Genomic DNA, 22,517 nt, shown 5'->3' with positions numbered 1-22,517 from the left:
AGTAAGTTTATAAGGACTCAAACACAGACCTTCCTATGCCCTTTCTACCACCTCATACTGTAACTGAACAAATTACAAAACAATGTGACCGGATTTCTGATTCTGGGGAAGCCGCAACTGCCTGGCTCTGTCTGAAATTAACAATAACAAAGTACAGGCACATTTAAAAATGTTTTTTTATGTATTATCTCATTTCATCCTCACAATAATCCTATGAGGTAAACTTTATGTTACCCTATTGAGACAGACAAGACCTGGGGAGAGAAGGTCACTTACTCAAGGTCACTCAGCCAGGTGTAGTATAATCATGATTCACACCCAGCCACCTTGAACCTGGAGTGCATAGGCTTGGCCGTAGCATGGGTATCTTTGGTTTAGCCCAAAGCTTCCATATTTTTGCCATGATAACCCTATGGGAGAAATAGAGAGGAAGATGTTAGTAGTCAGTTATACTTTAGTATGAATTTGTTTCTTTTCCTGAGAGTATGTGTTAATAGCAGGGAAAGGAAGAGACCAGAAGATTTTAGGGGAGATGTAAGGACTGCATTTCCTTATAGTCCACTATTCATTCTTATAGAATGAAAAAAAAATGAGTTAGTGGCTTCCTTTCACAAAACATTTTTTCATTACTGATGCTTAGACTATTCTATTATTTTCTTTTTAAAATTTTTAACTTTTTTTTTAAGTTTTACGTTGAATAAAATTCACTCTTTGGTATATAATTCTATAAGTTTCATAATAGATTCTTACAACGAACGCCACAGACAGGATACAGAACAATTCCAAAGGACTCCCTCATTATTCCTACCTACTCTGAAGTTAATGCCTGATGTCACTTAGTGCCAGGGAATTTATTTTACTTTTCTCTAGTTCCACATTGATTTTAATTCCTCCATCAACACTGCTGCTATCCCCATTATATTTTAATTTTCGATATGTATTTAATTTTGAATTAGTGGATTATGAAAGAGACCCAAATACATTTTAGTCTGTGATAATGGTGGCATTTTATATTAGAGGAGGGAAAGGGATTAGTCCATAAAGTATGTTGGGACAACAGATTAGAAGTCTGGAAATCTAAAATTCCTTACATCACAATAAATTTCAGCTGGAACAAAAAGTATAACATAAAAATGTTAAGCCATAAAATACCACAAGAAAATGTAGGGCTAATTTCTTAATAATATTGGAGCAAAGGAGGACTTTCTAAATAATAATAAAAAAAAAAAACCAGCATCCGTGAAAGGAAAGACTATGCTAAAAGTAGCCAAAATTTATTCATGGAAAAAAAAAACAGTAAACAAAGTCAAAAACAAAAGATAAAGTGGGGGAAAAAATTGGCAACACATGTGACAAAGCTAAATTATCAAATATATAGTTTTTAAAAGTCAGTAAGAAAAATCAAAAATCCAATAAAAGGACAAGAAAAGGATAGAAATAGAGGGGAAAAGAGGAAAATATTTGAAAGACATCTCATACAAATTAAAACTGGAATGATATTTTTATCTCTTAGATTAGCAAAGATCAAAAAGTATCTTAACACGATATTGGTAAACGTGGGGAACAGTCACTCTCCTATACTATTAGAGGACTGTAAATCAGTTCAGCCTCTTCAGAGGACAATTTAGTTTTTTATGCATATAATTTAAATGTATATAATAACTTTTACAACATATAAATATTAAATGTTTATCTTTAAATCTTATGCATATGTAAAATTATAAATTTTGAATGTAAGTCATGCATATAGTTGGACATATGAACAAAGCTGTACATAAAGTATTCATTGCAACATTAATTATAATAAAACATTAGTAATAATCTAAATACATTAGGAACCCTTTAAAAATACAAAGAGACAGGTCTATATGAATTCACGGAATAATCTTTGCGCTATGTTAAGTTATATTAAGTCAGCAAAGGAGAGTGCTAAGAAACATATATAGAATGCTCCCAGGGAGGGGGGATGCACGTACACCTTTGACTGTATGTGGAAGGATAGAAACTGCTAATAGGGGTCACCCCAGGGACGAGGACAAGGTTATTGGGGAACAACTCTTTGGTGCCTTATTCAATGAGAATGGAAGATATCATTAAATTTTAAATCCTCCTTTTATATTAAATATAATGATTTCTTTATTTTTCTAAAACATTTGTCTAACAGTGTAATAACTTTGTTTACACTTCAGTCACAACAGTGACCAAAGCCACATACACATAAGGGTGTTGATAAAATCCTTGGCAATTTTTATACATCTAAGCTTTTAGCTATATTATCCAGAACTGTTGGTGTCATAGCCAAAATGTGTGCTCTTTCTGGTAGAGAATAATATTCTTTTCCCCTGACAAAGAACATGGAGTTCAGCGCAAGATTAGCATTTTCATTTGCAGTAGCCATTATTTGGTCACAGGTTCTGCTTTAGGAACCCATTGAATACAAATGTGCATGTACTATCTTGTATCATAATTTGTTATAAATACTTTTTAGAGCATTTTTATTTTGTGTACAGTCTAATTTTTTCCTCCTTAAATCTGCAAAGTGAAAAGAAAAAGAATGATTGAAAATTAGGCATTTCAATAGGTATTTTCATAAGTATTACCTTAGTTGCATTTGCTATTATAAATGTGCAAAATTGGAATTGTTAGCTCTCTTTTAAAGAAGATGAAACTGAGCCAAGGTTCAAACCCAGGTCTGTTGGACTCCAAAGCCCAGTGCTTTCTACTCTACCAGGACATGTTTATGTCTACAGGTGTAATATCATACAGCTCTCCTTTCTAAAACACTCCATAAAAATATTTATACTATTTCAAGAATAACACCATCCTGGGTACATTGAATTAGATGAAAAACACAGAAAACAGAGCAGGAAAAAAGAGAGTAAGAGATGAGCATTGCAAAGAGGTGACAAAAGAGAACAGAACGTTAGATGAGTCACTTCATTTGGGTTATCCTAATCCAGTCATGGATTGTATTAGCCTTAGTTTTTTACTACTTCAGATGACAGGTGAGTTTTAAGACTTTCTTTATAAAAGTAATATATGGCATTGCAGGAAATTTGGAAAATATAGCAAAGTATAAAAAAGAAAGTTATATTCTCCCATAATCGACTATTAACATTTGGTCTTTTTTTTTTTTTTTTTTTGAGACAGAGTCTCACCCTATTGCCCGGGCTAGAGTGAGTGCCGTGGCGTCAGCCTAGCTCACAGCAACCTCAAACTCCTGGGCTTAAGTGATCCTACTGCCTCAGCCTCCTGAGTAGCTGGGACTACAGGCATGCGCCACCATGCCCGGCTAATTTTTTCTATATATATTTTTAGTTGGCCAGATAATTTCTTTCTATTTTTAGTAGAGACAGGGTCTCGTTCTTGCTCAGGCTGGTCTCGAACTCCTGACCTCGAGCGATCCACCCGCCTTGGCCTCCCAGAGTGCTAGGATTACAGGCGTGAGCCACCGCGCCAGGCCTAACATTTGGTATTATTTCCCCATCTTGTTTTCTAGTGTATGTGTATATTTGTGTGTGTGTGTGTGTGTGTGTATATATATATACACACACACAAGGTGATTGTGACCATACTGAATATAATATTTAGTATGCAATTGTCTTCATTAGCATTTTATACCTTTTATTCATTTAAAAGTTAGAAAATATGATTTTGAATAATTTTTACCTATTTCCTACTGGAGAGTATTAACTTTTGTCCCAATCTATGGGATATACTCAAGTATAGATGTTTATTCTTGTTCCCAAGTCTAGTAATTTCTTTAGGATAGATTTCTAGCATTAGAATTACTAATACAAACAGTGTGAACATTCTCCTGATACATTTTACCAAATTGCTTTTCAGAAAGATTGTGCCAATTGACACTCTTAAAAATGGCTTATGAGTCTGACCATAACATTAACCCTTGAGAGAATTGAGTATTATCTCTTTTAATTGGTGGAAAGCAGGTATCTTGGGGGCATAATGCCCCCAATCAGATTTTAGAATCAATAGTCTCTGATTAGATAATTTTAGCGTTTTTCTTCAATGGTTTTAATATAAAGCCTGTGGAATTCTGGGGATTTCCATCTTGTTCTAGAAGCTTCTCCATAGGGATCAGTCTTTGAACTGCTGCTGTGGTGAGTGTAGCCTGATGGACATTCACAGAGGGGTAAAGCCTTAGGCAAAGGGCTAGGGGAATTGGAGCAAATAATGTTCATTAAGCTGGACTCTTTTATGTAGAGAAGTTCGGGTAGATTAACTGGTTTGCCAAGATCACATTTCTAGTAACAGTAAGAGATTAAATAGATTCAATCCAGGATTTTCTGTTTTTCAAATTCATTTTCTATTAACTACATTGCACTGCCTCAAAGGAAGTGTTATTTGGAATTTTCATGTTCTGTTTGTGTTTATTTTGGTAAACACATATTTTCCATTTTATGCACATATTTTAAACATAATTGATCATTATATATGTGTATATATGTGTGTACATATATATAGTTTTGTAAACTGATCTTCATTTTATTTCATATTACAAACATGTGATATCATTAACTATTATTTTTAAACATTATTAATGGCTGCAGAATATTCCAGTGTATGGATGGATGAAGCATTAACTTATACATTGCTTCCAATTTGTTGCTCTTATAAGTAATGATGTAATGAACATCTTGGAGCATAAATCTGTATCTGTATTTTTAGTATTTGTGGAGGATAAATTCCCAGAAGCAGATTTCCAGAGTTACACCGCCTTTTGAGAGGCTGCAGAAGCCTTTCAAGAGGGAGCAATCCAATATATTGATCTAAGTTTCTTTTTTTAGCAAACCCCAGCTGAATCCAGGGTTTATTCCCTCTAGCTATTTAATATAACTTTCACCTGTGCCTACCGGTCTACGTGGTTGCTTCTGATCAATAAATATGTTCTATCAATTGAACAACACACAGCATACACATAAAAATAAATGACAGTCATAGAATTTGGGTTAGCCATCAGAAACAAATTTAAATGAGCTGAAACAAAGCTGTGTTCTTATCCTTTAAAAAACTATTAGGAAAAAAGAATATCTTAGGCAGTGTGTATAGGAAACATGCATTATAAACTGCCTCCTTATTGCACAGATTTTGGTAACATAATGTCAAAGCATCTCCAGTCTAAGTCTCCTTCTCTCTGTGTGCATGTGAATTGTCTTGTCCTTTCTACATGTTTTACCCCAAATTCTGATACAGCTTGAGCCCTTACCTCCCGGAGGTACAAATAGAAATACCAACAGAGCAAAGCCATCTGGACAAGTTGATTCTTTTTGTGTTTTTTCTGAACTATTGGCACATTAGACATGTCATGCAAATTGTTAGCATGCATATTAAGTAACGCTAATATATTAAAGTTAGAATTCATTAGCTTTTCAGGAAGGAAGCTTGTGGGTATGTTGTTCTGTAATAATTTACTAGCGATAAGGAGGCTTTAATTTCATGCCCTGAGGGCTGTGGGGTTTTTGTTGTTGTTGGTAACTTGTTTGTAAAGACAAAAGATTTGCAGAGATAATAGAATGAGGTAACTGTACAGATGTGATCAAAACAATAGAAATTCAGTGTGGTTATATTCTAAACCTCTAGATGAAAACTACAACATCCATTTCATCGTGTGGGGATTTCTAAATCTCTGAATAATGGATCATGTGTAAGCAAACGCTGTTTGTTTTTAAAAGGCTTTAAAAGGGCTATGTGTTTCCCTAGCTATATAATGATATTAATAATACTAACTCAGGCCCTGTAAACTTGTCGATACTGATTGATTCCTTTGAAGGAGAAAAACTCCAGTATTCTCCAGCATTTCTTTTGTGACCTTGCAAGAAAAATTGCTGTTCAAATTCCGAAATGAGTTCAGTTGAAATGGTTTCGCTTAGAAATTAGCCAATCTGTTTTCTAACAGTTTCTGTAGTTTTTAAGAGTGAAAGTTTTCTCCCAGGGCTTTTTTCTGGGTTTTTCTGGTTTTTGTTTTGTTTTTTGAAATAACACGATAACGTAGTTACAAGATCCAGGAAACCATTTCGATTAGGTATTTAGTCATCTCACTGTTTCAGTTTGCAACTGTGAATGCACATTTCCTTCACTGTCAGGTGTCACTGATAAACATTTAATAAAATTGCAATTTGAATACCCAAGGTTCAGTTTAAGTCCGTGTTCCTGAACTTGTTTTGATTACTTTTGTCTAATAACTACCACATTCTGAACAGGTAGTAGAATCACAATAAGTCTATTTTGAATAAAAGTGAATTCTTGACTAGTCATTTTTTGAGGGAAACCCACACACATGTAAATATGTCTGAGTTTATGAAAACAAGGCTTGAGATAAGAAGGGAAAGGTTTATCGTGTGAGGATGTCTAGTTGTATTAATGGTGTTTAGAACTGAAATTTGGTATCTTTGTTTATTTTATAAGTTATTTCTTCCTCCTAAAAGAAATTCAACAGGCTTCTTCCCCTCCATTTTCAACCATACAGGTCTCTGATCCTTAAAATTTTACTTTCCCTTGCTGTCTAGCAAAATGTAATTTGCAAGTTCCCTTTTTCTCCTTTTCCTCAACAGTTGGTGGCTCCGTTCCCTGCCTCTGTTCTCCCTTGTGCCACTTCCTCTGTGACCCCGGTCCATTGGAACCTGTCAACCCACACAGCCCATCCCCAAAGCCATCTGTACCTCCTCGGTAAAGCTTTTCCTCTTCCCACTGCCAAGGTCACTTTCCTATCCTTTAATACTACACAGATTTTTATTTATATTACTTTTAGGCACTCATATTTTCATTTTCTATACGTATCTCTCCCCATAAGATGCCAACATTTTGAGGATAGCAGTGTGTCCACTCTCCTCTACAGTGTTCAGTACGGAGCCCAGCATATAGCAAGTGCTGAAATAAGTATCTTTTTTGGGGGGGAGGAAGAATATGAATATATTAAAATATCTTTCTTTGGTGCACTCCAGAGGCTTGACTTGGGAGAGTCTGGGAATAAAGAAAGGGGTGAATGTTTGCTACTTTCATGTAGTTGGGGTCTCTGATAAAACAAAAGACAAATTTCTCTTCATATGCAGCAGTTTGTAGACCACGCTGCCAGGGTTTAGGGGACTTCATCACTTCCTATGTCTGGAAGTAAATTGAGAACCTCAAAGCTCACCTGGTCTCCTCGCTTATCTTTTCTGCCAAGGTGGCTCACCGTGCTCATTTTGCCCCTAGCCATGGCCAGAGGAGTGGCCTTCACTCAGGTCAGCCCCGCGTGAAACAGGCCCCTTGGCCTGGCTCTGGGCACCAGGTGGACACGTGGAGGGGTCTTTGTTCAAAGAACATCTCTCCCTACATTCGCTGTCTTCACAGAAATCTGTCTGGTTTTCTTCCTTTTCTGCCTTTTTGTGATTATACATATTTCAGTGGTTGCTAAGTTTGAACTAAACCTTGAAACTATCTGCCTGCTTTCAAAACAAACAGTATAGACTCACAGTTTCTAGTATGTCAGATTCCGGTGATTTTATTAATATAGTTTAAAGAAACAGTCAACTGACATTGGTACAAATATTTTAATATCTTCTTCAGTCGTATTTTTCCCAAAGACAGGAAACCACTAAGCATCTTCATTCAAAACAGTTTGACCACATTCTTTACACCATGCTCGGGCATAATTGCTGAGTGAAGACTGTTACAGACTCAAAACTAATTCATCTGGAAATGCCATGATTCCTTTATCCAGATATATCCCTTATCCCTTCCTTCCTATTCAGAAAAAGAAAACAAGAAACCGACACCCACCCTAGGAACGACGAAAACTAGAATTCTGTTTGGCTAGCAGGCAGTCACCTACACCCATTTCGAGGACACAGAGGCTACTGCGTCCTCCCAAGGACACCTGCAGCATTGTAAAGAGCAGTGCTGATGGGCGATCACCCTGCTCTCCCCCTCCACCCCACAGTGCCCTAGACATAGATTCCAGCATCCTCAGAGGCTCTGTAAAACTGTTGTTTATAAAAAGAGAACTGTTCTTGAACCATTCCCCCAACTGATCTTACAGAAGCAAGATTCGCGTTGCCTCAGTGAAGGATTATAGAATTAGCAATGCATATGATGTGGGGGTGACACAGAAGATATGATTTTCTGGATAGGGGATCAAATTCTGGTTTGGGATTTCGATACTTACGGCCATGGTGAAGGCCACACTAAGATGCTTGGATAATCTGAAGAAATACATTAGAGAGAGGAAAAATATAGTCAGATTAGTGCAAATAAGAACTGGTAGAAGCTCCTTCTAGGAATGTTCTTGCATAACGTTAATACTGCTAATGTAAGTAAAATGGCTGCTAAAAGCAAACACTTTCTATTTCAGAAGCAGACTAATAATCAATAACTTGATTTTTAACACTCATGTTTACCATAAGGATTTTTGCAATGAGATTATATAGCCAAATTGATTTCCCTGTTGAATTTATCAAAAAGTCATCAAACACCCCTGAATCTCCCCTCCAGAATTCTCAAAAATGTCTACAATAATGTCTCCAGAAAACTACTTCCTGGATTTCATGATTTCCCATAGCTCTTCTTACAGCCTTTGATTATTGCTATTGTAAATAAGGCAAGAATTATAATTAAGAAAGATATGAATGTGATATAATATCATAGTAAGCAGTTATTTATAATTAATTACCACATTGCCCCTTTACGTGATTTTATATTCGTGTTGAAAGCTCTTAACTGTGTGTGTATGATTGATTCACTATGGTATATGCGGTTGTTTTAATAAAAAGTTTCAATTGAGGTTTTGTTCAACAGTATAACTCAGTTATTCCACTGTTTCTTTGGGAAAATCAAATTCAATTTGTGTTATTCTTCATTTCTGGAAATACGTCCTGTTATAGGTGATTATCCTACTATAATAATGGAGTATGAGTCAGAATTTTTTTCTTCCTTCCCTTGTTTTTCCTGTGTCCTTGACTTTTCCCGGAAGCTAACTTTCTATAGAATAAATTTCCCTGGGCACCATTTGTCCCATTTTATGACTTGGGTACTCAAAGATTCCCAGACTTTTGTAGTTGTAATATATTCTTTTAAATGTAAACACACTACCACCTCTCTCACCATTGTTCTCTTTTTTTAAAACCAGAATAAACCTTGGAAAAGCTTTAGTAGCCCTTAAGAGCATTAAAGGCTTTTGGGGATGTTCTGAAAGTAAGACTGCAAATTTTATCCCATGACTGAAAAAAAGAAAATATCCGATTATTAGCCTTATGGTAATTTGGAGTAGCTAAGTTATTTGTCTGCTAAACCTTCTTCAAAATGGCAAAATTTAGGTTAAGCAAAAATAGATAATGCAGTGTAACAGAAATACTTTCCCAGATGTAGTAAATTTGCTATAGTCAACGGAGAGCTATCTTCACAAAAAAAAATGTTCCCCCGAAATGGCTCGTGTGCTTGGATCAGTTAGCATGCCTATTTATGATGTCACCAGTATGGTCAAAATGTCGTAGGAAATCCTGCTACATGTCTGTGATGAGCAGCAGGCCAGTGCACACTGTTCTACTAGGGCCATCAAACCATGGGCTCACATGGCATTGCCTGTCGTCACTCAGCCTCGGGATCTTAACATCCCTTCATTCTTTTTTGTTCCTTCTCAACCTACCTACCTATTTATGTGTGAAAGAACACTTTTCTCCCGCACCACTGACAGGTTCAATAGGTTCATTTGCCTACTACCTTCCTCTCATCCCTCCGCGTTCTCTTTGTACACTACCAGGTAGTTACAGTCCCACATTTTCACTATATAACTTTATGCTGATATTTCTTAAAGCATAGCAAAGTAAAGGCATAGGCTGAATGAAACAACTAATACAGAGTGTTTTTATACCAAACTTTTAAAAAAATCAGTTTCCACCATACCAGTGAGTGGGAGGTATACAAAGAATGGCTAAATGCAGAGGTTGTTCTCAAATCTGTTCAAATTAGTCTCACTTGGGATAAGCCAGGGGTGAAATCAGTACATTCATGTTACTAGATGGTACAATACCTCATATTGATTTAGATCATTTTAGATGAAGTCATTACTGGATAAATCCTCCTACAACAAATACAGTTCCAATAAAAAGTTTCCTATTTAAAATACATCAGAGATTCTCATGTGCATTTTTGTTCAGTGCTGGTTTCACATCCACGTGACTGTCACAGATCTGTTTGGGTGGCTTAGCTCTTACCAAAGACAACCAACAGGACTTGGGCCAGATGGTGGAAATTTTATCCCTAGATGTGTTTAACAAGGGAAGCAAGAAGTATGAGCAGTTTTCTGTAAAACAGAAAATCAAAGGAAGAGGAACAGATGATGTCAATAAGGAAAAAAAAAAAATCTGGCAGGATTTGTATAGTTCCCTCAATTAATATGTTTTTAAAAATTGGAAATCCCTTTTGTCTTTTAGATGGTGTATGTCTAGAGTTAGTTTGAAAAACTTAGGCCTTTTGTAATTGTTAAGAAATTTGACAGTATTTTAAGCAATAATCTGAAGATTCTAGTACAAAGAGAGAATGTGAATAAACCCTTGGAGTTTGAGGTAAAGAAGTGAATTGCAGGATGCCAAAAAAACAGAATGTACATTTGGATTTGTGAGCCAACGAAACACCAAAGCCACTGAATTTTTTCTCACTAAAGTAGAGTGAAGTTCTTAAATACAAACAGAAAAACCGACAACAAAATTTCCATGTACTGTGAAAAGGATAGTAAGCCTAAGTGTGGGACCTGTGATATCTTGGTTTACACAGGGTCTCGATAGTTTGTGCCTGAACAGAAAGGTTCTAGAATGTGGGGATGACAAATGTGAATATTTTAAGCATATTTTGTTCATCATAAATATTCTAGACACTCTACAGGGCCTACAAAGACAGCTTGTCCTAAACAGTTTTCCACCTTCTTCCTGGAGAACCCATTAATTCCTTCTATAAAGACTCTTCGCCTTCTAGGTACGGAGGAACAGGATTATTTCGTGATTTTTAGGAGTGTAACAATGTGCAAAGCAAGGTTGTAAAATGAACTGCTTTCTTCCCCTTCCTACCTAATTTCTCTCTCCCTGTGCTCTAAAGACTAGGATATCTCTTTCTGACCCCAGAGCTCATGTTTAACTCAGAAAGTATACTTTGCAAATGTCCTGCATGTTCTAATTTGTATGATGGAAGGAGAAAATAGCTCATCTGAGCACTGATTTGACATTGTTTTATCCCTACAGTCTTTGGAAGCCAATCCCATGCCCTTCTCTTGACTGTCTAAAATGCCCTTGCTAGCCAGACCCCTTTGCTAGCTACAGTGTTTGCACATTTCCCTGTTAATCAGCTGCATAGGCTCGGAGACTGTGTGTTTTGGTGTTGTTTGTGTGTGCAATCTCGTGCCGCTTCCTGAACGCATGTGTCCCTTCCCTTCACAGCCTACTCGACACCCAGCACCTCCCCCGCAAACCGATTCGTCAGTGTTGGACCACGGGATCCAAGCTTTGTAAATATCCCTCAACAGACACAGGTGGGCCGCTCTCATCTTTTCTGTATGTGGTGCAGCTTGTATTATTCATCAGGTGCATTTTAACTTGTCTTTTGGCACAAAAGGCCGCATTTCCCAGCCCCTGTCTAGTCCCCTTTCCTCCTGACCTCGCCAACCACACTGTGTTCTCAGAAATCATGGAAAACGTTGTCTGCAATTTTTGCTTCTTGTACTGAGGAGTAGAAGAAAGAGGGCTTCTGTGCTGGAACTGCTTTTGCTATGGCAGGAAGAGTTTCCCAACGTTAGATAGTGTGTGTTCCCTCTTCTAGGAATGCATGCCCCTTTAAGTGCAAGCAGACAGAAATGGGCCCCTACAGAAGCTGGAAAGTAGTATCTGGTGGCCAGTGACATCACAGTATATGCTGGGAATGGGGTGACCAGCCACTCCTCTGTGTTTGTTATAGAGTCCCCAGGAACCTGGCAAGCTTTCTTAAAACAAGAGAGAAAAAAGAGTTTATGTACCCTCTTAAGTTGCTAGTATTTGTCCAGAAATAGGAGGTGTTTGTTAATGATTACTGCTGCCCCCCCGGGAAGCAAGGTGCAGTGGGGGGGAAGGGTGTGTGTGAATATAATGTCATATTTGAGGTAGGTGATTGAGAGAAGAGGAATGTCAGGACATCTAGAGCTTGTCTGTCCATAGACAGTTGTGTTTTGTGCTAGCCTAAGAAGAAACCTCTTTGAAAAGTTTTGGAATGGCCACTGTACATTGAAAAACAATGAAAGACCCTTGAGTTTAAAGGGAGTATATGGAGAGGTATTTAGAGGTTTGTGAGATAGAATTAGATTCAAGTTTTGAAAGAAACTACTCTCTGATTTCCTAATTAGAACTTGAGCATATTTTATCATAATTGAAATAAGGAAAGTATTTTCTCTGTAAGGTTCTTAGCATGATGTTTGAAAAAATTCTCTGAGCAATTTTGTGCATGTGCCTAGGTGTGTAATCTCCAGATGCCTGATTTGTAACTATTCATCTCTGTTTGTAAAACTGTGGCCAGGTGCTTATGAATGGGGTGGATTTGCCTTCCTGGGTCCATTTGCTGCCTCTGTGAAGGGCTTTAGTTTATTGCTATGTCGACAGCACAGGTTAAACTGCATTGCATCTGAAGCCTTCCTTACACTGAAGCAGGGTCACAGAAAGTACAGCATCAGTGGAGGAGGCAGCTGGGATGGAGAGGGGGAGCAGAAGGGGGAGGGAGCAGGTTAACTCTTGAATTTCCCGCCTCTGCTGGTTTCTGCATAACCTGGCTTGCACGTGGGGTCTGGGATGAAAGTCTCCTATTCAGTACCTCCTATAAAATTCTTCCAGATACTTGCTTATCTCCTCGTACCTCAAATGTTCAAATACTTTCCTAGTGAATTTGAAGTTGCATAATTACCTTGAAAGCATTAAAATAGAAGAACGTGATTTAATTTTATACATTTGGCGTAAGTGTTCAAGCTCAACGAGAGGGGAGAACTGGGGACTGTGCCTCTATATTGCGATGATTGCTTTCCCCAAAGCACTGATGTGCTCCAGTTGCTTCTTTAAGAACCTTAACTGTGCAGCTTTGAAATGCCCTGTTTGTATTTTACATAGTATTTTTATAGAAGCTGTGGTTCACGGCACTGAAATTGTGCCGTGTTCCATTCAATTTATTTCTCTGTAATCAAAATGTATTGTATTCCAATACGGCTTTGTCACACAAATGCCTTATTTAACCCAGAAACTGAGTCTTCATGCTGCTGACCACAAAAATTCAATTCTTGAAAATCCAGATTTTCCACGCATCTGGACGAATGATGTCATGTAGGCCCAATATTGGCATCTGGAACTGAATTTTTTTGGTTTCCGTTAAATATTTGGCATCATGGGGACAACAGCTTAAATGTTTCTTGCCACAGTGGCACCTGCCACATTTGGCTTGAGGAAAGCCATTCCCAATTGTCTTATGAGAAACTGTGCTAATAGAGTTGTCATTCCCCCCTCCCCCAGAAAAAAGATATCCTGATGTAAAAATTATATGCTCTAAATATTTTAATTTTAAAATGTACATATTAACTCTTTCTTTAGAAAAGGAACTACTTTCTGAAACCATTTAAAGTCTTAGGTATATAGAGACATAAATAATAAAAAATATATATATACCTTAAAAAATAAGCTCCCTTTCAAGAGGACATTAGTTCAGAACAGGAATTTTTAAAAACATAATTTGTACCCCGTCTGCAGATGAGTGATTTCCTAGGCAAACTTGCATTTTTCTGTATCAGTACCTTTGTTATGGGGCATGAAATTTATATAAATTGAATTATAGGAAAAGTTTCCTGGGAAAACAAAATTTTGCTTTCTACCTCTGGAGAAATAAAAGTTGAAAAGTCACCCAAGCAGATATTTAAACTTTCTAAATGCAGAAGCAGTATCTTGCACATAAATCCATAAACAAATGCAAAATAAAATGGATTTCCTTTCTACCAAAGATCAGTTTCCAATGGAAATCTCTTAAGATGCCTGAACACCATCCTACGGTCTTGATTTTTTCTAGCAATTAGAAATGGAACTAATGCATACACGTTATAAGTAGGCAGCTTTTGGCTTATTATAATTCTTTTTTTAAGAAAAAGAGTTATTTGATTGTATGAAGGCTCTACTGAGCATTTCCTATGTACTAAGTATGTTAGGTATGTTATCCAGCTAATCTTTACAGCCACCCGATAGGATAGATCTCCACTGTGTAGAAGTGGAAGCTGAGACCTAAGGAAATTGTCAGTTTTCCCAAGGCCATACAAAAATAAGGAGTGGAACAAGAATTTGCACCCAGTTCTGTCTGACTCCAAGGCCAGTACTCTCGAACCAGCATGCTGTACTGCCTCATGAGCTCGTGAGCACTTTTCTCTGGAGATATTCAAAGACTGACGCTCAGTTCTCAGGTATACTAGTGGTGTATTCCCTGTGTTTATCCCTGAGACTGTATTAAAATCTAATCATTAGTATATACCCAAAAGAATTAAAAGCAAGGTCACAGAGAGATATTTGTATATTCATGTTTGTAACAGCATTCTCCACAATAGCCAAAAGGTAGAAGCAACCCAAGTGTCCATTGACAGATGAACGGATAAACAAAATGTGCAATAATGGAATATTATTCATTCTTAAAAAGGAAGAAAATTCTGACATATGCCACAACGTGGATGAATCTTGAAGATATTATGCTAAGTGAAATAAGCCAGTCACAACAAAATAAATACTGTATAATTCTACTTGTGTGAGGTACCTAAAGTAGTCAAATTCATAGAAACAGAAGGTAGAATGGTGGTTGCCAGGGGCTTGGGGGGGGAGGGAGGAATGGGGAGCTGGTGTTTAATGGGTATAGAGTTCAGTTTTGCTAAATGAAAAGAATTCTGGAGATGGATGGTGGTGATGGTTGCACAACAATGTAAATGTATTGAATACCACTGAACCGTACATTTGAAAATGGTTAAGATAGTAAATTTTGTGCTATGTGTATTTTGCCAAAATTTTTAAAATATAATCATTTAATAAGCTCTAAAGGTCCTTTCACCTCTAAGAGTCTAAAATCCTGTAAAAGTAGACTGCTTGTCGACAGAATCCGCTGTAATTGTGTGCTGGCTGCTGAGAAAAGCACTAATTCTCATGCCCAGCACATAGTGGGTACTCTGTACACATTGATTGAATCTAAGTGATGCAAAAGGAAGCTTAGAAATGATGACTTTTTCTTATTACATTCATGATACATGTTAATTGTGGAAAATACAGATGAGAAAAATAATAAAAATCACTTGTAGTCCTACTGTTAACATTTCTATATAAATCCATCCAGACTGTTTCTATGCATATAAATATATTGCAAAAAATGAGATCATATTATATACACTGTTTGGTAGCCTGCTGTTTCTTCCCCTTAACAATATATTACGGCCTTCTTTCCATGTAAATTGGAAAAATTGAATATTGGCTTTTATTGCACCTATTCATCATCTGTAATGATTGGTAGGGAAAGATAACATGGATAATTGAAAGCCATTTTTCCTCCTCCTTCCCTTCCAGTCTATTTTTTTTCTCCAGAGAATTCCTCCCTTCACTGAGGCAGAATTGCCTTCTCTTTAGCCATGCCTGGAGCTAGTTTTCTTTCAAACTGCCTTCCAATTGCACTGTATATCTCACCCTCGCTTTCAGCTTTGTTCAGACATCGCTGCCGAGTTTTCTGTCCCGTTCTTCTGCCTCACTTGTCTGCTACCTGTGCTGCTATCATTTGCCTCTAATTTCCTCCTCCTCCTGCATATTGTAACTGATCATTAACATGAGAGGTGGCCACCTCCCTACAGCCCTTAGAACACCCATCTATGCCAGGAAACTATGACCACTCGTTCCACCCTGAATCTCTTATTTTTCAATATTATCCCATGACAGCTGATATTAACATATAGAAAAGTCTCTGGGGCATAGTGTATTTACTTCACTTTAAACACTATTAACGTGCCCTGCACACCCACCAAATGATATAATGTAATAATAGGGAACACGCCATTGTCTCAAATAGCAGAACACCAATGGGCACTCCAATTGCATTCCATAACTTAATCTAAGCCCTGAAAATGAGAGCCATTAAGAAGAGGCATTTATTTAAAGAAAAATGTTAATATTTCATCATCAGGTAATAAATAGAAATACCAATTCCCACGCAGGAGGATTGAGCAAAGGACTCATTTTGATTCAGGTTGTAGTTTAATCAGAAGGTTCAAATAAAATGCTTAACCTGCAGAACTCCAATGAGGACTAATTCTTTAAAATGAAAAATGAGGGCAAACAATATTAAAAACAGGCATTTCCTCCCTACCACCCAAATCTATCACTGTTCTGCATCAACAGAATTGTGGTATCTGAAATGCTATTTAAAACCAAATTACCATTTGGGCTATTAGAAGAATCGCTTGGTATGGCATAGGCCTGATTTGTTGACAAAAAGGCACAGGTGCTGTAACCTTTGCTTAATAAATCATTTAGCTGCCTGACTTGCAAGCAGTGTGATTGCCTTTGCCTCATGAAATTTACAAATGTATGCACAAGCCACACACTTCACTGTGCTGGGAGCCAGCTGATCTGGAGAGGTCCCTGCATCGCTAAATTGTGGGCATGGCACTCATTGTCTGCCTTGGGTGGGGGTGCACAAGGAACGTGGGAGAGCATTTTGATCTGTTGCCATTCTATGTGTCATATTCCTGAAGCTCTGCCTAAGAAACCAAAGCTTAGGCAATCTGCAAAACTCTTCATAAGTTCCCTTCTTCAGTCATTTAATGTGTACTTAATTGCTTAATATAGTCTCAACGTCTACAAAATGCAGGGAATGACAACTCTCCTCAAGTTGTTCAAAGTCTAGAAGGGGAAACATGTAAAGAAATAATAGCACTGATGACAACAGCATTAATAATGAAGTGCGATACCAGTACTATAAGGATTTGCCTAAGAGGCTTTAAGACCACAGAGTTGGGGATAAGAGTTTTTCAAAGAGTAGAAAGGGCAGAAAAGGCTAGATAGTTTTTCTGTCCCTGTCTAACTCTGGTCTGATGATATGGTTCTTGTACATTATAGCTTTTTGCCAATCAGATAGTAGATAAAATTTTAGCCTATCCTAATAAGAGAGATGTTCAGTTCTGTCTTCTCTGGACCAAGCAGATAAAATTAGAATCCTTTCCTGAAGCAGACAGATCGGCCAGTAACCCCTTCACCCCTCGTTTCCAAGAAATGCCTCCTCCTGGTGTAACGTCTTTACCCACCACACCTTGCTCACTTGAGATTGCATTTTGGGCCGGGCGTGGTGGCTCACGCCTGTAATCCTAGCACTCTGGGAGGCCGAGGCGGGAGGATCCCTTGAGCTCAGGAGGTCCAGACCAGCCTGAGCAAGAGCAAGACCCCTGTCTGTACTAATAAAAAAAAAACAAAGAGATTGCATTTCAATTAGCTGAAGACTTTCTCTGCCTCTTGCCCACCCTGACACAAGCTGCCTGCTTGTAGAAGGTTAGATACCACACAGGATTTCAAGGAGCAGCTGGAGAGTTACAAAGGAAAGAAACTCAGATTTCCTTAGAAAAACAAAACGTATCTCCCTGTCCGTCCCCTCCTTCTAGTTAGAATTGGATTTGAGCATTTCAGTATCAAGCCCACACAGCTGAAAACTCCCATGGTTGGAGAGAAATGGCAGATAAAATTCCATTTTCTCCTGGCTTTGAGAAAAGTTAAAAAGTTTTACTGGCCAAATTAGTATTGTGTAGCGCCCACACATGCTAGGTTCTGTGCCTACACTCCATACAATACTCCAGAGCCCTCTAATGTTGGTGCTATTATCCCCATTTCACAGATGAGAAAACTGAAGTTTCAGCAGAGTAAACTTGAACCAGTCCATTTTCAAACTCCTCTTTCTCCCAGATAGCATCCACATCCCTAATTGTTTATAGTGGAAGTTTACTGACCATTTTCTCTTGAAGATGGTCCAAGATTGACCCATACTCGTACATCGAGGAATCAGAAGCCTTGAAAGTGGGCCCGGTGCTCCCTGGGTCCAGTGGGACTGTGCTGAACTTGGTTCTTCCAAAGACCTTCCCTTTCCTATTAGTTCCTGTGTCTATAAAAGTAAGACTGAACTCATTCTCTCATCCTGCCTGGGAAGAAGACCTTTACTAATGATATTAGCCTGCATCTGTGAGAACAGCTAGCAGAGACCAGATAGCAGAGCAGCTAAAATCACTGCCTTTATTTTCAGATCTTGGTTGAAGCTTTATTCCATCACATAGAAGAAGTGTGTTTTATTTGTTTTTTTGTTGGTGTCTTTTTTCTTTATTTCTTTCTTTTTCTTGGTAATTCAATTTTTCTAGCCTAATTTTTTTTTTTACTATAAAATAGTGAGAGATATATACATACGCACACACTCTCCATGTGATTGTTTTGAGTTTTAAATTCTGTTAGTATAGAAAAAGTAAGTGTTTCATATCTAGTTAAACACCCAACGAATGATAGCTGTCATTATTTGGTTGAAAACTAAACTCTTACTTTCTGGATTACAAAGTATTTTCTCATTTGATTTTAGGAGTAACCTTTTGAAGTAAGCAGAGCTATTATTATCATCATCCCCATTATACAGATAAAAGGCTAAGGGTTCCAAAAGGGAAGTGATTTTCCTAGAAACACATAGCTAGGAGACGGTGGAGCCAGGACAACACTAACCCACTTCTGATTCCATTTGTCCTGTCAAGGAAGGACTTGTGTGAGCCTTTCAGCACGTGCTACTCTGTGGGCAGAACCTATGTGCCAAAAGCTCCATCTAAAGCAACCATCTAGCAAAGTAGGAAGCACACCCCCCCCAAAATCATAACCCTATGGATTTCACTGAGCATCAGCTCTAAAAGTACCCCAAAAGCCTGATTAAATTGGGCACCTCTATTCTTCAGCAGCCTGAGTGCACCCTTTCTCCCCTTAAGCTAAACCATGCCCCTGGGAATAAGAGACATCCGAAGGGGAGAGACGATCTCTGAGAGTAGTGCGGACTGGCAGGAAGTGAATGTACCCCTCAGAACTAAAGGGAAAGGAGGTCCCTGAATCAGCGTGGTGCCTGGTCATTTTTTCTCTTCTGTTCTCAGCTCCAGTAGTAGGTGTTGGATAGTAAGCAACACCTCGCAGGGATGAGTTACTCATGCAATCTGCCGCCCCTCCCTCCACACTGCTGCGGGGAGGAGTGAATCCTCCCCGCTCCCCCAGCTCCCACACCAACCTGCAAATTCTTGACACATTCTCTTCACATACACTTGGCGGCTGACTCACTGACAGGCTATGAGACACTCTTAAAATAAATTTTTCAATAAACAGAGTCTTTGTCTTTCAAGTTTTAATTTGGCAGCACGTTTTAGACATCCTAGGCCACAAACTTCACTTCTGGGCAAAGTTAGAGCCCCCAGTTCTAGATACTGGTCTCCTTTTTCTCTCTCAGTTCTTATTCTTCAGTAATTCCGTCACCTTTAAGACATGTGTTTGGGTTTTCTTTTAGCCCTTTTTGTTTGGGTTTTGCCTTGCTCCAGAAAGATTGGGGGAAGCTTCGTAGTTGAAGTGAATCAATGATTGTTGTAAGAATTAAGGTGCCTATCTGCGACACGGTAGGTGCTCGGTACATACTGCTGCTTTTCTTGCTTCCTTTTTCCCCCCCAGTATTAAAATGAGAAAGGTGGCCATGGAGAAGGGGAAGAAAAGAGAGAGAGTTCACAGGATATTTTAGAATTTCATGTAGGAAGAAGGGGAGGGACTAAAAATCTGGTATCCATTAAATTAGCCCTTGGGATTGTGGGAAAAAGGGGACAGAAAAGGAAGCGGGGGTGGGGGGAGAAGGTTGGAAAAAGAAGCTGTGAGTTGGTGTGGAGAACTGACAGGAGCCAGATCACAGTGTGATGATAGCCTTGCAGGGAAGTCAGAAAACTACAGTGTCAACTGCAGAAATACCATCAAAATGTCTAGCCCTTACATGGGCCTTGATAGTGATGCCTCTGATCGGTGGCAGTTCCAGGGTATTAAGGAAAATATAGTTGGTAATCGGCTGACTTCTTTGGGGGAACAAGAGAAAATAGACCTGTTTTCACAGCCTGGGTGTGCCATTTGTCTGTCTGATCTTGGGTATGTTACACATGAAAATTTAGTTTCCTCATGTATGAAATGAAGGCAATAATAGTACCTACCTCCTAGAAGAAAACTCAAGTAAGTTTTCTTAATCTGGTTTAAGCCAGTCAGGGTTATTTTTCTCACATAACAAGAAATCTGTAAGCAAGTGGTTGTTGGCATTGTTTCAGCTGCTGCATGATGCCAGCAGGAGCCCAGGCTCTTTTTTTCTAACATCCTTTCCACGGTGCCTTTACATCCTCACACGTGGTGCCTCTGATTATAAAATGGCTGCTGCAGCTCCAGACATCATACCCATATCATACTCCATGATTCTTATAGTATCAGGGAAAAGGCCGTGCTATACTCCTCCCCCGTACCCTGCTAGAAAATTTCTGCTTAGGTCTCACTGTGGCTAAAACTGGGCCATGTTTTAATCTTTAGCTGCAAAGGGTGCTGGGAAAGCCAGCCAGAATAGGATTATCTTGATTGGCTCAAATCATGACCTATACCCAGGACAGGTCACATTTGCTCACTAAACAAAATTGCCCCAAGGAAGGAAGGGCAATAGATAGTGGTTAGGCTGTTAACAGTAGATGTTGTACTCCTTTTTCCCATTCCCCGATAGGTTTCATGCACTTTTCAACTCCTGTGTAGTTGCACTCCCGTCTCTCTTAATGCTTGTTTTCTTACTGTGCATTTCTTCCACACACTCCGTGTGGGTCCAGGAGACAAACAGGCTGTGTGTATATGAATGTGTATTGATCATGTCTTTTCAGCCTTCTGTCTGAGGTCTAGGATTTGGGCAGAAGTGCTGGAGTTTTGTGCAGACCAGCTCCCATGGGACTGGGCCAACCTTCTGGGGTAAACTTGGACTCTGAAAAGGCCAATTTGGAGGACGCGTGCCTTTGTGATTGCAGAGGCACTCTGTGAAACAGTGCCCCCTGTGTGCCCTCCCAGGGGCTTATCAGAGAGTCAGCAACAGGTTCTGGGTTTCTCTTTTATGACTTGGAACCAGATGCTTCCTTTGCAAAAGAAAAGAGCCTGGTTTTGCTGAGCTTGAGTCAACAGAGTTCAGAGAACAGGAAAGTGAGTTGATTGGCCCTGCTGCCTGAACTCTGAGGCGAGAATGCAATACAGGTGGTGGTCTCACTTTCCACAAAGCCCTTGCACGTGAAAATCCCATGCCCGAGAAATTTGCTTCACCAAAAGTTTCTGCGCTCTAAACAATGACTGTTCACATGAGGGGAGGATTCAGTATCAGGGTTCCTTTCAGACACAGGCTTTCCCAGGGCTTCTGATGAGTCAAAGACTTTGAAGATTCCACTGACACACTCTGGTTTCAGGGCCAGAGCCTGTTGTCTAACGTGAGATTCATCGAAGATCTCAAGTGAGTCCTCAATGAATCTTCCTGTCCACTTTTCTCACAAACATCTTTTTACCTTCCTGTTTGTTTACCGAGGACTTGGACACATTCTTTTATTGGTGCTTTCGTTTTGGGGGATATACCCTTTCAATGGAGTCTATTCATTGAATTACATTCCACGGCACACACCTCCCCAAAATATTTGCATGAGAATTTTTCCTAAGGCTTCACTTTGCTTACTTTACAGCAGAGATGAAATAACTTAGCACTTCTAATTGGCTTTTTACTTTACAAATGCTTTACACATTAACTAATGAATCACATGAGCTTGTGATAAGCTGGATCCCTGTGTTGGAGCAGGGACATGGGGAAGGACAGGCTGTCCTGGCCCTATGTTCCTCACTGTCACACCCTCCTTCCCTGGAGTCTGAATGTGTCCGGATAATGGGGATGCAGCCCAGGCTGTGACCTCAGGCTCTCCCAGCGCTGCCTTAATGATGTATAAGTACCCAGTGCTGCCCTCCAAGGGTAGGATATGATGCATATCGCCCTGGTGCCTTGAATAGTTGAGGGAGATTTAAGGACAGCCCTGATAGCATACAGTTTCTGCCCCTTGCAAGCATAATCCCCCTTCAACTGGTCCTGGCCATGTGTCTGTGTGTTATGGGGAGGGCGTGGTGCTGGAGGGATGGCAGGGCAGGACAATAGACAGGGCCATCAGGGAACTTGACCTTAGCAGGGACCTGTGCATTGTGGTACAGTCGAAGAAACACTGACTAGGAGTCAGAATACCTGGATTCCTAGCTCATTAATCCCACTTGCCAGGGGGATTGATTTTAGGGAGGGGAAAGAGCCAGAATTTATTGAACACCTGCTATGTTCCTGGCACCATACTAACCTGGAAGGGGAGCTACACACATATATGATCCAAACCCTGCCATACATTGCTCTCAGACTTCTAGGGAGAAGAGTAAACAAATTACACTAAA

At 39.0% G+C, this 22,517-nt stretch overlaps 1 protein-coding gene across 5 annotated transcripts in view; it reads left to right on the top strand.

Annotated features, from left to right (window-relative positions):
* NFIA (nuclear factor I A) overlaps positions 1-22,517 on the top strand; it is a 351,020-nt gene that overhangs the window by 303,275 nt on the left and 25,228 nt on the right. For 3 of the 5 annotated variants that reach the window (XM_045547886.1, XM_045547889.1, XM_045547887.1), the window contains one exon: positions 11,424-11,515. The exons of the other annotated variants lie outside the window; for them this stretch is intronic. In XM_045547886.1, the coding sequence (XP_045403842.1) occupies positions 11,424-11,515 (92 nt within the window). The remainder of the gene's footprint in view (positions 1-11,423; positions 11,516-22,517) is intronic. 5 annotated transcript variants of the gene reach the window in all.

This window comes from Lemur catta, chromosome 3 (genome assembly GCF_020740605.2).
Source record: "Lemur catta isolate mLemCat1 chromosome 3, mLemCat1.pri, whole genome shotgun sequence".
Taxonomy (NCBI): domain Eukaryota; kingdom Metazoa; phylum Chordata; class Mammalia; order Primates; family Lemuridae; genus Lemur; species Lemur catta.
The sequence above is the reverse complement of the archived record's forward strand: the minus strand, read 5'-3'. Positions and strand labels throughout refer to the sequence as shown.